This window comes from Orcinus orca, chromosome 10, assembly GCF_937001465.1.
Source record: "Orcinus orca chromosome 10, mOrcOrc1.1, whole genome shotgun sequence".
NCBI lineage: Eukaryota > Metazoa > Chordata > Mammalia > Artiodactyla > Delphinidae > Orcinus > Orcinus orca.
This window is the reverse complement of record NC_064568.1, coordinates 85,017,944-85,034,767: the sequence shown is the minus strand read 5'-3', so window position 1 is coordinate 85,034,767 and position 16,824 is coordinate 85,017,944. Positions and strand designations below refer to the sequence as shown.

Here is a 16,824-nt window from a genome sequence, read left to right as displayed (position 1 = left end):
GTACAAATTGTTTTTTTCCTCCGTTAATCTATGTCAATTTAATTATTAGACCAGGCAAAATAATTCAAATTTCCCTCTCCCTGATACAAGAAGTCCAGGGATGACGTCAGGTATGAGGAAAAGGGTGGGTCCTTGAGCAACCTGGAAAGCATTCTAGGGATGCTTTATGTGGCATGCACACACATACACGTGTGTGCACATGAACATGAACATATTCAAGGACCCAGGCTGAGTACTACTGGAGAGCGGTTTGGTGTTAACTTATTTGCTTCTGTGCTGAGCAATACATCCTCTGGTAAAGGTCGTCATACTTTCTGTACTGAAAATAGAGACCTGGTACCCAAAACATGGGTTCCATGGGATTTCCAGAGTTCAACTTCCAGCAGCACCACCGGCAGAGTGGGCAGCAGTGCTGTCAGTGATACAGTTGGGCATAGCACTAGTGCACCAAATCTGGGGCCTGAACTAATAAGTATGTTCAGCACATCAGGAATTCATAGGTTGTTGCAGCATATAACTGAAAATTCAGATTGTGCAGAATGTGTCTGCACCCTGCATGAGAAACATAATATAGTCACTAAGGCACAACTTAGGCTTTGCCATAATCACCTATTATTCATCCTCAAAGAGCCAATGAGACAACAGCTCCCAACTTTCCTCTAACAAATGCAGAATCCTAGGACAAACCCTAGAGCAATGCCAGGTTTGTGGATCCAGTCAGGTTTTACAGATGTTGGCAGTGGGAACGCCCAGCCTTATTCCTGGGTTTACTCCCGGTCGGGGGGGATTAGGCAACACTGGAGGCTCTCCAGGAGCTACGTGAATAGCTCTGCAGAAAAGTGAGAACACACGTCCCATGGCAGGAACCAAAGACACTGGACACCAACAGTTTATTTAACAAACGTTGCAGACTGTTACTGGAGCAAATCCTCAGCTACAGAAACCAGAAGTCACCTTCAGAAACAGTGGGGATAGCGCAGTGCAATGTTTTTGAAACTTGAAGCAAAACTGCAAGTGTTAATGGCAATGCAATGTGATTTCTGTGTGACTATTGAAAGGCTTATTAGGCTCCCAGTCATCATCGCAGAACTTCTGCCATTTTAAAAAATGTAATTTTCAGGTGGAACGCAGGAAATACAAAAAGCAAACCAAAACTGGGGGTGGGGGGGCAGCTGGGGAGAAACAACAAAAATCCTCTACATGAAAGTCCACAACAGCTTTATTTATAAATTAGAAACAACTTAATATCTTTCAACTGGTGAATGGTTAAATAAATTCTCATACACAATGCAATACAATCCTACTCAGCAATAAAAAGGGAGGCCATTGATACATGCAACTACCTAGATGGGTAATGCTTAGTGAAAAAAGCCAGTCTCAAAATGTTGCATTTTGTATTATTCCATGTATATAACATTCTCAAAATGGCAATTCTAGAGATGGATAACAGATTAGTGATTGCCCCAGGACAGGGGAGAAGTGAGTGGATGTGAATACAAAAGTGTTACATTAAAGAGTTCGTTGGTGATGATGGAACAGTTTTGTGTCAGCGTTTAGATGGTAGTGACACATAAAATTGCACAGGGCTACACACACACACACACACACACACACACACACACACACACACACAAATGAGTGCATGGAAAAATTGGTGAGAGCTGAGTAAGGCCTGTAGGCTAGTTAAAAGTACTTTGCCGATGTCAATTACCTGGCTTTGATATTATAAGATAATAAGATTTCACCATTAGGGGAAACTGCGTTCGAGGAACTCTAGGTACTATTGGAGCAACTTTTGTGAATTTAGTTATTTCAAAATAACAATGTAAAAAAAGCTGTGATCTTTCTTTAGCAGTTGCTACTGTGTATTGCTTTGGATTCCAAGGCTTGTTTAACAAATTTTGGTGTGTTTTGGTTTGTTTTTGCATAAATAGCAGTGTTTTCCTTTCTTCTGGCTGTTCTAGTGATGACGTGTCCATTGAACAGCAGTTTGGTTCGTTTATGTTGGTGTGTGATTTTTTAGCTCTTGCTGTCACTACCTCAAAAGTAAATTGAGTTTTCAAATTTGATATTTGTAATCTCAAATTTACTGATGGGGTAATTGATTGAGCTACTGCTCAGCTCTTAGGACAGTGTGCTTGGTATATCATAGTGTGAAGTAAAAATAATCTCTTATTTGGAACATTCTATTTATTCCAAGGACATCATTTAAATCATAGTGCTCGACAATTTTTTTTAAATAATATAATAATCTAGGAAATATCACATTTTTACTTCTGGCACTTGCATAAAATCTTTTTGCCTAACATTGGCGTTTATGATAGCTTTGCATGAATTCCATGCACCAACCACAGTAAAGGACAATCACCCCTCCACCCTCTGTCCTCTATATAAGAACAGGGTATTATTAGCCCCTGACAATTTACATTCTTTTCCTCTGCAATCCTTCATTGTTCAAATTTATATGCTTAATCTGTATAAGTGAAAGCACACTGTACAAACTGGTGTTATATTAGAAATGCTTTGAAATCTTTCCATGTGCCTTAGGCCTGTCTGTATTATAAATACTTTGTTTTTAAGAACAAAGTCCAGGGCTATAGAAATTTATTGTTCACGAACTAGATGCTATTTTGTTTACAATAACTCCATTATCAATAGTATTGATCCTATTTTATGGATAAGGCCACTGAGTCTCAGATAGATTAATAAACATGCCCAATAATAGTTTGACAGCAGCTTGCTTATGGATTCCAAACCCAAAGCCTGGCGTGGTTGCTTGTCAATGTATTTATAAATTACTTTGTTTCGGGAATTTGGGCTTAAAGGCCAGTGGCAAAGATCCAAGAATATATGGAACGGATAAATCTTTAAACACATACAAACATACTTAAACGAGGCAATTCCCTTTGTGTATACGTTTGATGCTTCTGTTTAAAGATTCTTATTTTCTGAATACCAGTAAAACGCCCTAGCCCTTGTTCATTTCAGGTCTTAGAAGCAAGGGGCGGGGACCCAGTACGGTTTCCCGCCTTTCTGGTCTTGCAGTTTCCACAAAGGTCCGCACAATCGCTACATAAGGGGCTGCAGGTTGCTAGCGTTATACTCGGTTGTCGTGCTTAGTTTTTCTCAGTTATGTCTGGACGGGGCAAGGGCGGGAAAGGCCTGGGCAAAGGGGGCGCTAAGCGTCACCGCAAGGTTCTGCGTGATAACATCCAGGGCATCACCAAGCCCGCCATCCGCCGTCTGGCCCGGCGTGGCGGTGTGAAGCGCATTTCCGGCCTCATCTACGAGGAGACTCGCGGGGTGCTGAAGGTGTTCCTGGAAAACGTAATACGGGACGCTGTCACCTACACCGAGCACGCCAAGCGCAAGACTGTTACCGCCATGGACGTAGTCTATGCGCTCAAGCGCCAGGGGCGCACTCTCTATGGCTTCGGCGGCTAAAATTGACTTTTGTAAGGTTTTTCTCTTTTTTATAGCAAAGGTAAAGGCCCTTTTCAGGGCCACCTACCTTTTCTATGAAAGAGCTCACACTTGCCATTTCGTGGTCTGTAGGGTAGTTTGGTACAGATGGGAGAAGTGAAGCACTAAAACGTTGCTTAGACATAGTTCGGTCTTCAGTCCCTAAGGTGTTTTCACAATGCTGGAGGTGTTACTATCGCAGTTCCTGATGTATAGATTAACTGAGGACCAACAGGTGGCTAGTGGCTAAATGTGGCCACGCAGCTGGTAAGTAAAGGGTCATGGGTTCTTTGAGTAGAAATAAATATTTGGGGTGTCCACAGACACTAGAGCACAGCTCTTACATGGCTTATATACTAAATTAAATTATGAAAATGTGACAAGACAAAGGAGTTTGGGCTAGGATAGTTAATGGTAGAAAAGGAACTAGGAAGATAAAGACTAGTTTAACAATGCAGAGTTCTCTCTGTTTTAAGCTTCCTATCTGGTGATAATGCTATTTTCTTCCTGGTACAGGGAGGGAATCTTCCGTATGGGAGTTTGATTTCCTGTTTTCAGAAGGAAAATAGGTCAGAGTGCTCTTTTGCACCTGCTGTTTTTCAAGTGCCTTTAGCTCAAAATAACTCAAGCCAAAGTGGCATATTTTAGGGTGGCATATTCTGCCACCCTTCACCTCCAAGCACACTACCAGGCAACTTTCCCAGAGGTCACAGAGCAGAAAGGGTCACAGACCAAATTAAAATGCTTAGAAATTTTAATCAATTTAAACCATGTTGCAAAAAGCATGGGGAAATAGATGGACAGCAGAGCATAGTTAGGATAAGACAAACAAGTGGAAGGTCCTCGCTAGATGAATCCTGTTATTTACACAATGTTCATATAATCTCCTTTGCTCTCTGCCACATCAGCCTTCCTTCCTGATGATGGGCCTCTGAGGACCAGAGTTAAGTTGAACAAGAGGACTGAGCAGGTGGAAGGTAGCTGGGCCAATCACACACAGTTGCTCTATTAAACAGATCTAGGGGTATATTTGCTTGGTCTATAGTTGTCACTCACCAATGGGTTTTATCTGCATCCTATGGGCAGAGGTCAAGTGGGTGGCTGACTTAAGATATTAAGTATGAGATGCCTCATAGATGCTGAGAATTTTACGTGCCTCGTGAATGTGTGGTGCCCACTTAGTCCTTCAATCCCATCCTCTCTGTGTTCAGCACACGTTTATCTCTAGTCTCTGAGTCTAACGTATACTTAGATGTAACTTAACGTATACTCAGTCCTTCGCAGAACTGAGCACTCTTCAATAACATAGTGAATCCCCCTTACACCTGCCTCCTCTCCCCTCACTCTTCCCTGCTCTTTCCTCAGCCAAATACCTGCTACTCCTTCTGGGCCCGGCTGTCATATTGAAACGGAGCAGGACAGTATGGTCTATGCCCCCATGTTCTCAGCCTGACTTTTGTCTGTGTAAAGGCTTTAGCCAAAGAATAAGTTTAATCAGAGAAGTAAGAAAATACAGAAACAAAGGAAAACCGTCAAAGAAGACCAAATAATAATAGTTTAGTCCTTAAGCATAGTCAAGGACATTTAGTTCCTCCTCAAGGGCTATAGTTAATGTTCTGAGCCACATCCTGTGAGCTGCCTTGTAGGCACTGAAACCCCCGCCAGGTGGAAGAAGTTAACTACATGATGACCAGACTGCAGCCATGACATAAGATGCCACAAATCCGAGAAATGGCCTCAAAGAAATGGGAACAAACCGACCCTGGAAGTAAAGACTAACTGTACTTAATAATCAAGATGATGCTGGTCAGACCACCACATGACCAATTTCAAGATGACTGTGAGAGCTGACTGGACTGTTTCTGCATGTAGCGCCCTCCCTCAGCCTGGAAAAGCTCTTGCCCACTGATTGTCAGTGGGGGAGAGTCAGCCTTTGGACAGGCGTTCGCCCTCCCCCTCCCCCCACCCCAGTTGCTGGCATCCAAAATAAAGCAAACTTTCCTTTCCACCAACCTTGCCTCTTTATTGGCTTCTGAGCAGCGAGCAGCCAGACCCCACTTCCGGTTACAATATGATCTTCTTCCTCATATCCTCATCGTTTCCTTGCCTGCAAAGGGCTCTAAGAATGAAATTTCTGACCATAAGTGTTCCTATCTGAATATAGTCTATCTTTTATTATTTTTTCTAATTGTTTTTGTTTAACCTTCTGGTTCAACCAAGCTATAAATTACTGGAAGTTAGAACTAAGCTTTCTTCTTTCCTGGTGTCACTCATATATCAATGCATAGACTGAATATTCAAGGAGGATCCACTAACTTGGGGCAAAACACAATTACACCCTTATTGTGTAGCCTTTGAACCCAGCGTTGGCAGAGGCAATCTGCCACGGGCTCTGAGGGTGTGCCAAGAATGCCATTTATCAGAGTTGAGGAACCTTAAAGAATGGGATAGTGACTGTCCCCAGACAAAGAGCGGATTTGCTTAGTACACTCAAGTTCAATCCCCCAAGCTGTACCCTGGCTGTGATGCAAACCCACTGTGTGTGCAGTATCCATCTGGGCCCCTCCAGGTCGCCCCTGTGGGACCTGATGGACAAGGGGATCCAATGCAAAATTGCTGCTTGATGTGCTGTGCTGTAATAAAGCCTCTTGTCTCTGACTTAGGAGTGTTGTGTCTACTGCCAGCAGCCATGAAAGACTTACAGGTTATCTTATTATCTTGTAAGTAGGGTAAGATCCCAGACTCTTCACAAACTCTGACACAAAGTGAAGAAGGAGAAGAAGAAGGAGAAGGAGAAGGAGAGGAAGGGGAAGGGGAGGAAGAGGAAGGGGAAGGAGAAAGAAGGAGAAGGCAGCGAGGTGGAGAGGGAGAGGCGGGAGGAGGAGAAGGGGGCGGAGAGAGAGAGGGTACGAGTGCAGCATTTTATTCCAGGGAGCTCCTCAATAGCTGTCTGCCCCTCTTGGTGGCACTATCAGGCCTGGAATAAGTGTTAGGCTTGTCCAGCCTCAGAATCTCTCTTTCTTTCTTTATCTCTCACTCTCTCTTTTTTCCTACACGGCATGATGAAATTTGCAACTCACTCAGATTTCTGCAGTGGGAGGGACTGATTGTAGATTGGGAATAATGCAGGCAGAGAGACCTGTCAGGCCACTATAGGGATTAGAAAGCTGTATAGGAGAAACAAAGCTTTCCTCTACCCTTTTAGGGTCTCTAGCTGGGCTTGAGAATTAAGTTGACATAAGACAGGTTAACATGAGAAAAGCACACAAATTTTATTTAATCTTTTTACATGTACATGGGAGTCTTCACAGGAAAATGAAGACCCAAAAAGCAGTTAAGCCTAAGTGCTTAAATACTAAGTTGAACAAAGAGTAGTAATTGTGAAATAGCAATTAAAATATATGAGGAGACTAAAGGAAGATAAGGATTATTTTAACAAGGTCTGTATAGATTCTCTCATCCTGGACTCCCCATTTCTGGTGATAAGAACGTTCATTTCCTCCTGGTATGGGGATGGCACGTTTCACATGGGATAATTATCTGCTTTCGGGAAGAAAAGGGGAGATCACAGCCCCATTCTTTCATTAGCTGTTTTTCAAGCGCCTTAGCTCAAAATAATCCTTATGCCAAAGTGGCATATTTTGGGGCGGCATATTCTGCTCCATTTCAGCTGATATTCAATTTCCGGGGTGCCAAGATGTCTCACCATTTACGGCACACTCTGGAAGAGACGGCTCAAGGAGGATCTATGAACTGATAATGGAGAACAAGGGTTTGTTAATTGAGTGGAAGCACAGAACAGAGGAATAGGACCCAAAGAAGCAAACTGAGAAGGATCATGGAGAACAATAGGATCTGGGTTAGGAAGAAAGGTACCACAAAACACTGTGAGAAGATTGTGAAGGCAGGAGTAATAAACAGGGTCAGATGTGCATGGTTTTGGCCATTCGAAGGTCACTGGTAACTATGCCAAGGATATATTTAGTGAGTGATTTGTGAAGAAGTCATATAATCAGGAAAAGACATGAGGATAGTGACTCCAGATTACCCAAGGCTTGGAGATTTGATAAATGGAAAGGATCTAGTAATTGACAGAGGTATGGATTAAACTGAGAGACACTGAAACATATTTATATGTAGATGGGAAAGAGCCAGTAGAAAGAGGAATAAAACTTTAAGCTGGGATATCACTATGATTAGATCAGGATGACCAACTAATCTATTGTGCAAATAAGTTATTGATAGTGGAAGTGGGCTCCATTAATAACTATCTTAAGATAACAGGGACAGAATGAAACTGTCCCTGGGTGTGTGTTCACCCACACACCAGGGTGTGTTTTCACAAACACAAAGCTTCTGGGAGTGAAAGATTTAGAACACAGGTGGCAGGATGAGCATGAGAAGGCCTGAAGAGCACCTCTTCCGCCTGGTGGGAAAATGGAGAGGTAAGGATGCAGTCAGAGGTGGGATGGCCATAAGAAAGGTCACATTATCAACGTTTTGGAAACAAAGCATTAAGAGTGATGACCTCTTAGTCATGTTAAGAGTTCCAACGCGTCCTCAGGAGTACGCTAGATAAGACAAAATTTTACAATGTCTCTTCCACCCGATTTGAGTTCACTACCTATGGCTCCATCTATCCAGAGCTATCTGCGATGTTTTCTGTAGGAAGAAGGCTGCTTAAAGGCCTCAGGTGCCCTCTTCAGGACACTAGGTGCTGGGTCACTGGGACATTCTGGACAAGTTAATTTTAATGTTTTGCGGGGTAAAACGAACTCAAACATGTTGAAATTCGAAAACTGATGCCACGTCAAATGCAATTCACTTCTGTTGAGTAAAAACTCCAGCAGGTCCACTACACGATTTTGTTTTTGGCGTGTCTGAGAGCAGCCATCTTGAGATGGTATCTAACTCGGAAAAAAGACCAAAAAAACGCGACAGCCGGGGTCTACAGAGATAAGCGACTGCCTTAATTAAAACCGGCACCCAGTATCAACATAAAATATTAAATATTACCTTTGTTTCTCCTTTGTGCTAGTTAGCAGCCCTTCCTGTGACCAAGTGGGTGGCCCTGAGAAGGGCCTTTTGTGAGTAACAAGAGCTTCACAGCCGAAGACCGCAATGAAACTTAGCCGCCGAAGCCGTAGAGAGTGCGTCCCTGGCGTTTGAGCGCGTAAACCACGTCCATGGCGGTGACAGTCTTGCGCTTGGCGTGCTCGGTATAGGTGACAGCGTCGCGGATTACATTCTCCAAGAACACCTTCAGCACCCCGCGGGTCTCCTCATAGATAAGACCAGAAATACGCTTCACACCACCACGCCGGGCGAGACGGCGGATAGCAGGCTTGGTGATGCCCTGGATGTTGTCACGGAGAACTTTACGATGACGCTTGGCGCCCCCCTTTCCCAGACCCTTTCCACCCTTGCCTCGGCCAGACATGACTATCAGCGACTCCTAACTTCTTACAGCGCTTAAGCGTGGGCTGCAGCCTCTTATATATCAGTTTTACGGACCTATTAGGAAACTGAAACGGCGGGGGCGGGAACGAGACCTCTGCCCCCGCCTCTTCCCTTCCTCACTGGCCGTCTGCTATTGCCTAGCAGGGAAGGGGGCGGGGAAATGCGACTCAGTATCTGTTTCCTGTTTCCTGGTTGGGGTCCAGAGTCGCTGGTTTTGTGGACTCTAATCGTGTGCCTGTGGGTTTTCTCAATTAATATTGTACAAGTCTCCTCACCACTTTTATTATTTAACAAAAGGAGGCAGTACCGCCACATTTGTCTGCAAAAGGGAGAGAAAGCAGAATAAAATTAATTTGAAAACATGAAGATACTTTAAAAAATGTAAGTATTCTTAAAAACTCTAGTAATGCTTATTAAGTTTGGCTGATCCTGAACGTTTCCGTTTGGCGAAGCGTTTACATAACCATCGTTTTTCAGCATTCCTGGTAAAGAGGGATGTCTAGTAAGGGGAACCAACATTAATTGAATTTCCGCTCTTTTCTCCCCAATTTATAAAGCACTATTTACATTGTGAGGATGAAGAATCCCAGGATTGAAGACCTAATCCTGTTCTAATAAATGGTATTGTTGGGGGTAGAACTGAGGTCTTCTGATTCTGTGGTCTTATGTCCTTGCCACCTACCACCGAGCTATGTCATTAAAGCATTGAAGATACATCAGGATGAATAAGTTTGCAAATTAACAGAATATTTAAAAAATAACAAAAGAGTGAAATACTGTCCAAGTAAAAAGGGTAACTGAAGTTCTACACACAGATAAGTATTGGTTAATAGACAAATGCCAACATTACTCACAGTCCACAAATTCACATTGAGTGCCTTCTATGTAACTACAGAGGTGATTTAAGAAAAAAAAAAAAGCCTTCTCTGCTGGTGCTTACCATATAAGCGGTCAGAGGATTATTAACTTCCTTGAGTCACAAACTTTTTGAGATTTAGTTCAGGTGCAGTTACCTGTGGATTTAGACATTGTGATCTCCCCTGCTCTCCTTTTTGAGAAAGTCACTGAACAAGAATCATTGATTCATTGCATTTATTCATTCAACAATTTAGGGTCTACTATACGCCAAGAGTGGTGTACAAATACCAGGTTTACAAAGACAATCACACATTCTTTTAAAGAACTCAAACTCTAGCTGAAGAAAGAGAAAAGTAAACTCGGGGTGAGGGGCCATGTAATCAGCCCACCATCCTCCTAGATTCATCCTGGTAGCGATGGGTGGAGCAGTCATATCCCAGCAACATTAGCATCACCTGGGAGCTTGTTAGACATACAGAATTTCAGGACCAGCCCCAAATCTACTGAACTGATACGACATTTTTAAGATCCTCAAGTGAGTGGTTTGCTCATTCAAGTTTGAGAAGAATTGTTTCAGAGCTGTGCTTTCCTATATTTGTATTAGCCACTAGCCACATATGCCCATTTAAATTAATTAAAATTAAATAAAATTAAAAATTAATTTCTTCAGTCACTCTACCTTTAAGTAAGTGCTCAATAACCACAGGCAAGTGTAGTTGTTGTCTGTTCTACAGTGCAGATACGGAACATTTCCATCATTGCAATAGGTTGCATTGGGCTGTATTGTGATAGAGAACTTCTGGAGAACTTGTAGCCCAGACTGGGAAAGAGAGTGTGGTAGGTACCTGAGAATGAGGCTTGCTGCAGGAAATGAGGATTGGAGTATTTTTGAGGTATAATAGAAATTAGTCACCTTCTGCGTGTACCAGATATTACAGATACACAGAGGGACATGTAAAAATGAAAGTGGAAGTTTGAGAGTAGTAGTGTCCTTTTTAGGAAATAAAATGAATAATATTGATATATAGTTGTGCTTGAAGGGGAGTTTCAAGTGGTAGAGTGTCCTCAGGTGAGACCATCTGATAGGAAATTAAAATAGATGTGATTTCTCATCACCCTTCTGAACACATTACATTGTAAAACAATGCTCTATTTGCTCTATAGCGCTTATTTTTAATTTGGCCTTTTTGATATTTAGTCAACATAGTCACTCTTCTCCTTAAATGTTTGAAATTTACTGAATTTTGGAACACTTAAGTACAGCCCCTGTGGAGTGCCCTGGTGAGCCCTACCTATCTCTTTCACAGTCATTTACTATGACACCAAAATTGAGAGAACATGAAGTTGTGAGACATCCATCACTTGTTTAACTTTAGTTTTTCTTATTTATTTTTTACATCTATAAAGTAAAAATAGTTCAAATCTTAGTCTAGCAGAAAGTCAATGGTTTTAGAATATATACGGATTTAGGATTCAAAAGAAATACAGATAACTTTTTTGTGGGCTACCAAGTAATAGGTGAAACTTTTCAACTTTATAGTCCCATGGGGTGATCCAGCTTTCAAGAACCTTGTCCATGCTACAGTTAGAGCATAAATACCTGGATCTCAAGAGATAACAGTACCTACACACAGTACAGCTCCATCCTCCTATACACATCTAGGGCAGAACTTTCCAGGTGAAATCAAGTCTCAATTATTGCCCTCCAGGAATGGCAGAGATTACCTATAAACAATTAAGCAGATGACCCTGAGCCCCAATGTCTTCTCACTTATTTGGAACCTAAATAGCCATGGGAACCGGTAACAGTTGCACAAGAAAGAAATGGTGGCATCTGCTGTAGAAAGAACTTTTCACCTATCTTAAATTGAGTACATACAACTTAGGGAACAATTCCAACAACTGATATCATGACTGCAATGATCATCAAAATAGTAAACGTTTAAAAATCTGAATTTTAATTTTATCTTTAGGTCCAGATAGTATTAGGCTCTGGGCTGAAAAGGAAAAGGGCGTTATATAATGTTTGTTACTATTGCTATTGACAGTGATGATACTGAGGATGACAAGTAGCCCCATCCTCCAGACAAATGTAAAATGCCTTCCCTGGGAAAATTGGAATGTTCTAGATCCAATCCTATAAGCTTCCCTCTTTATACACTGTATTTGTAATTGGTATATAACATGGTCTCAAGTCCCAGAGACTTAGTTACAGACAGTGCCAGCCAATAATGACTATTTAAAAACAAGCCAAGTCATTTTTATGGAGTTAGTTCAGTGCAAAGAGATGACATCTTTTAAGTTGATTATCCTGTCTTGGAGTTATATGAAAAAATTCTCAAGTCACTATTGAATGTAGGCCAGAAGAAATAGATTTTAGGAAGTAGGGGTATTTATTTTAAAAAAAAACACGACACCAAAATACTTTTCTTGTTTATTTATTTTGACAAACATGAGGTTTAATTTCAGTATCTGATTATTTGGTGGATATTAATTTTGTGCTTAATTATCCAATATTTATCGAATTCCATTAGCTCTCTGTGTTACAAAGAGATGGAGTAGTAAATCAGTCATGTTTGCTATGAAATATTTATTCAACTCCTTAGTGGACACATTCAGCCAATTAATTTAGGTCATGATAGCCTAGTTCATATTTTGTTAGTAAAAATCCCAGGGAAACTTATGAAGATTCAGTAAGTGAGTTTAATGAGAATTTTTTTTTACTTTCTAGTCCTCTGTGTCCCTATTTGCAATGTTGAAAAAAGATAAATCAAATTTGTATTTTAAGTATCATTTTGAAATATAGGAAATATGTACATAATTCTGTGCTAAATAATGGAGGAAGAAAATCTTATGGACGGAATATCATTAGGCAATATACAATTTTAACCCACTTGATCTTACAGAGTTCTTGATCTCAGAGCTGGTAAAATGATGTAGAACTGCCAATCTGTTGCTTCATGATTCACTTTTCTTCTTTGTAGATGGTGTGATTGATCTCTAATGCCCATTCTAGGTCAGAAAAATCTATTATACTAATTTTTAGAGCAGGTTGGTGACTCTATTTGGAGCTGTTTATCTAGAAAATAAATGGAGCAGCCTCACACCCCATCCTTCCAAAAATGTTTAAATCACCGAAACACTGGGAGCAAACCCAGTTTACACACTGGTCACTCAAATACTTTTTTAAAAAATCTATCCTTTTAAAAATACTTATCCATCTTGTACGTAGAATTTTCTACCCCAGTGCCAATTCCCAGTGCTTAGAGCAAACAAGTTGCAGGAGAGCTGTGCTATTGCTCCCGCGAAAAAACCGATTTTCCTTGTATATTTGAGTAAAAATGAGGTTATTTATATAAGGTTGAAAAGAAAACAATGTGTATGACAATGCCCTGGAAGAAAGATTTGCAAAGGAAGCAGAGAGAACTAGTAATTTTAAGGAAAATCTGAAAGTTGTCTCGATTTGACCGAAGTTTCCAAGAGAGTTGGGGGAATCAGGAAAGTTTCAGGGGGCCGGCTTTGAAACTAGGTATAGCAAATAAGGCAGGAATGAAGCCTGAAGAGTCTCGGATCAGTTTCCCCCAAATCCCTAATTATTTCGTGCCCAGACTTCTTATATTTTTCTTCTTTTTTAAGGGGCAAAAAACACAGCCATTCGGCAGAGCCGAGGAGCCCTTCGTAGCAGCGCGGCGCACGGAAAAGGCAACCAATCATCACGCAGCGACTCTCTATATAAACCCCCAGCCGGCGGTTCCCGGGACACGCCGTTCTGACAGTTTAAGCTTACTTTTTGTCTTTCCTGGCTAAACAGAAAAATGTCGGAGACTGCTCCAGTTGTTCCTGCTGTTCCCGCACCTACAGAGAAAACACCTGTTAAGAAGAAGACGAAGAAAACGGGCGCAGCTGCTGGAAAACGCAAGGCATCCGGGCCCCCGGTGTCCGAGCTCATCACCAAGGCTGTCGCCGCCTCCAAGGAGCGCAGCGGCGTGTCCTTGGCCGCGCTGAAGAAAGCGCTGGCGGTCGCTGGTTATGACGTGGAGAAGAACAACAGCCGCATCAAGCTGGGTCTTAAGAACTTGGTGAGCAAGGGCACCCTGGTGCAGACCAAGGGCACTGGCGCTTCAGGTTCTTTCAAGTTCAACAAAAAGGCGGCCACCGGGGAAACCAAGCCCAAGGCTAAGAAGGCAGGCGCGGCCAAGCCCAAGAAGGCTGCTGGGGCAGCTAAGAAGCCCAAGAAGGCCACGGGCGCGGCTACCCCCAAGAAGGCCGCTAAGAAGACCCCTAAGAAAACCAAGAAACCGGGGGTGGCTGCTGGGGCCAAGAAGGTGGCCAAGAGCCCGAAAAAGGCGAAGGCAGCCAAGCCGAAGAAGGCAGCTAAGAGTCCGGCCAAGGCCAAGGCCTCCAAAGCCAAGGCAGCCAAGCCTAAAGCTACCAAACCCAAGGCTACAAAGGCGAAGAAGGCGGCCTCCAAGAAGAAGTAAATCGGTAGCGGGACGTCCTACTTTGCAAATCTCAAAGGCTCTTTTCAGAGCCACCCACTAATTTCAGATAAAAGAGCTTAGCTGGATATGTTTCCGTAGGTAACCAACAAGCCTTGTAATAAGGTAAAATTCTTTTTTAAACTTAAGCAATTTTTTTAAACTTGCCGCCCTAACGTGATTGGCTATGCGTCAGGGTGCGCGCGCACCGCCACGTACAAAGCTCTCCGAATGTTGTGATCACAGTCCTCTAATGAGAGTTTAGTGGCTCTCAAAAGAGCCTTTGCGGCAGATTCACTTGCCCTTGGCCCTGTGGTGGCTCTCGGTCTTCTTGGGCAGCAGCACGGTCTGGATGTTAGGCAGTACGCCGCCCTGAGCGATGGTGACTTTGCCCAGCAGCTTGTTGAGCTCCTCGTGGTTGCGGATGGCCAGCTGCCGGTGACGCGGGATGATACGCGTCTTCTTGTCACGGGCCGCGTTGCCCGCCAGCTCCAGGATCTCGGCCGTCAGGTGCTCCAGCACCGCCGTCAGGTACACCGGCGCGCCGGTCCCGACCCGCTCGGCATAGTTACCCTTGCGAAGCAGGCCGTAGACTCGACCCACGGGGAACTGGAGCCCGCCCCGCGAGGAGCGGGTCTTGGCCTTTGCTCGCGCTTTGCCGCCCTCTTTTCCTCGTCCAGACATGTTAGGAAAGAAATAGTGCAGCTTGAGGAAAGGGTTATTATAGTCTCTGGATGTTTCTAAAATTTTTATTCCCATTGGTTTGCAGAGGCTATTGAGAGAGTTAACCAATCAGAACGCACTTCTGGAGTTACTTGCATGGGCTCCAGGAGAAAATACTGCACCAATTAGAGGCTGAGATATTAAGACTTGTATTGATACATACTTGGAAGCAATTGGAAAGCTTGGATTTTTCCGCTTGATAAATGTAGTCCTATTTGGGGGGAGTATTCATGCTATTGTTATTCTGCCTAAATCTGCATAATTGTTGCTACCACCCTGACACCAAGGGATAGAAAAAAGTAAGCTACCCCTGGCGGTTTATAATTTACCCTTTTCTTTGCCAGATTTTTTTCCCCCTCAGATGTTGACAAGATCCAGGGAGCTGGGTTGGTGGTCTAATATCTTTTGGTGAATAGGCAACAAACAGGGAGGCAGAAACAAGTAAAAACCGTTGATAAAGGGAACGAGATTGCTTAGAGAGCACCTTGAGCTGGAATAACCAGGGCAAAATAAATGCCTCTAGGAAGATGGGTTGACCTGATATTACATCATTTCCCCTTCATCCCTGTTTTTGTTGTTGTTATTTTCTGAGGAAGGCCACTCGATTTTATTGGCAAATCTTGACCAAAATCTGAGTTCTGCAGACCATTAGGGGGTTGTAAACATGGATGGGGAAAAATTACATCTTTATTTTACCAAACTCTAAATGCAGCTAAGCATTTCCTTCAAGTGTATCTGTAGGCAGCTAATCACAATGGATTTTGCAGTGCCTCTGACTTTTTCAACAGTGGCCATCACAGATGTTCTTGGATCACTTTGAAGATATTGCAGATATCTTGAAATAAAATTTACATCATTCTGATTCCTTGAAACTGACATTTGTTATTCCACCTCTTGTTCCTTGTTATTTGATGTGACTAATGAAACACATTTTACGTAAAAGAAATACATTTTGACAGCTGTATTTTAATGTGGCTAATTTTCTTATCCTGTATGCTTTAAGTATTTTAAAACATTGTATTCAGAAGATATTTGTTTACAGGTTTCTCCAGACTATCCATAGAGTCCACTATACAAAACAAGTCATGAGTCCCTGAGCAGATCTTCAGTGGCAAACACCTCATGGTTGAAAGACTTCATCTTATTTCTTTGTTTACAACATACCCAGCGGCCCCCGCCCCCCGCCCCCCGCCCCCAGCTACACATACACACACACACACAACTTACTGGTTAATAGTTTATTAAACTTTACTATTTAAACTTTCTTTAAAAGACAAAAGGAGGTAGCCTGTGATTACCTTTCTAGCTTTTCTAAGCAGGAGTTCATCTTTTCCCCATCACAACTGTATTCCATACTTTCTTCTTTCTAGAAAGGGCCAAAAAACCCTCCTTTTAGAAGACTGGTTTGGTTGAGAAGGCGATTTGGATAAATGGGAAGATGTGAAATGGTTACGTAGAAGAATCTTTTTGAAAATAAGAGATTGCATCAAGGGAGAAAGATAAGGAAGGGGGAAGAGACCTGTGAGGTCTTTAATACCCAGAATGAGAGAGTTTGGCTTTTGATTATGAGTGATGAGGAATAAGTGTTATGTGGGAATGTGACAGTCAGCAAGAGTGGTTACTATATAGTATCTCTGTAGTTCGTTACATTTTACAAACCACTTCTATGCCTGCCTCACTATAAAGCATTTGCAGTAGGTATAGCTAAGCTGCTTGATTATTATTAGACTGCACCGCGTGGCTTGTGGGCTCTTAGTTCCCCAACCAGGGATTGAACCCAGTCCATGGCAGTGAAAGTCCTAACCACTGCACTGCCAGGGAATTCCCTAAGCTACTTGTTTTA

The 16,824-nt window shown here is 42.5% G+C and overlaps 3 protein-coding genes and 1 pseudogene across 3 annotated transcripts; 2 read left to right on the top strand and 2 right to left on the bottom strand.

Moving 5' to 3' along the window:
• Positions 1–2,666: 2,666 nt before the first annotated feature.
• On the top strand, positions 2,667–3,458 carry LOC101277201 (histone H4). The gene has a single exon (XM_049693700.1). The coding sequence runs from the start codon at positions 3,133–3,135 to the stop codon at positions 3,442–3,444; it is 312 nt and encodes a 103-aa protein (XP_049549657.1). The 5' UTR covers positions 2,667–3,132; the 3' UTR covers positions 3,445–3,458.
• A 3,251-nt stretch (positions 3,459–6,709) lies between these two features.
• On the bottom strand, positions 6,710–9,176 carry LOC117202671 (histone H4). Its single transcript, XM_033434736.2, has 2 exons — positions 8,479–9,176; positions 6,710–7,215 (listed from the first exon to the last, which is right to left on the bottom strand). Exon 1 carries the CDS (start codon positions 8,900–8,902, stop codon positions 8,591–8,593), a length of 312 nt encoding a protein of 103 aa, XP_033290627.1. The 5' UTR covers positions 8,903–9,176; the 3' UTR covers positions 6,710–7,215; positions 8,479–8,590.
• Positions 9,177–9,195: 19 nt separating this feature from the next.
• LOC101275443 (histone H1.3) lies at positions 9,196–15,857 on the top strand. The gene is made up of 2 exons (XM_033434724.2): positions 9,196–9,303; positions 13,417–15,857. The coding sequence occupies exon 2, from the start codon at positions 13,596–13,598 to the stop codon at positions 14,259–14,261; it is 666 nt and encodes a 221-aa protein (XP_033290615.1). The 5' UTR covers positions 9,196–9,303; positions 13,417–13,595; the 3' UTR covers positions 14,262–15,857.
• On the bottom strand, positions 14,444–15,017 carry LOC125960320 (histone H2A type 1-H-like; annotated as a pseudogene).
• Positions 15,858–16,824: the final 967 nt, after the last annotated feature.

Bases quoted from the DNA above. Each gene is read 5' to 3' on its own strand.
- LOC117202671 (XM_033434736.2), bottom strand. From the start codon at position 8,902: ATGTCTGGCCGAGGCAAGGGTGGAAAGGGTCTGGGAAAGGGGGGCGCC.
- LOC101277201 (XM_049693700.1), top strand. From the start codon at position 3,133: ATGTCTGGACGGGGCAAGGGCGGGAAAGGCCTGGGCAAAGGGGGCGCT.
- LOC101275443 (XM_033434724.2), top strand. From the start codon at position 13,596: ATGTCGGAGACTGCTCCAGTTGTTCCTGCTGTTCCCGCACCTACAGAG.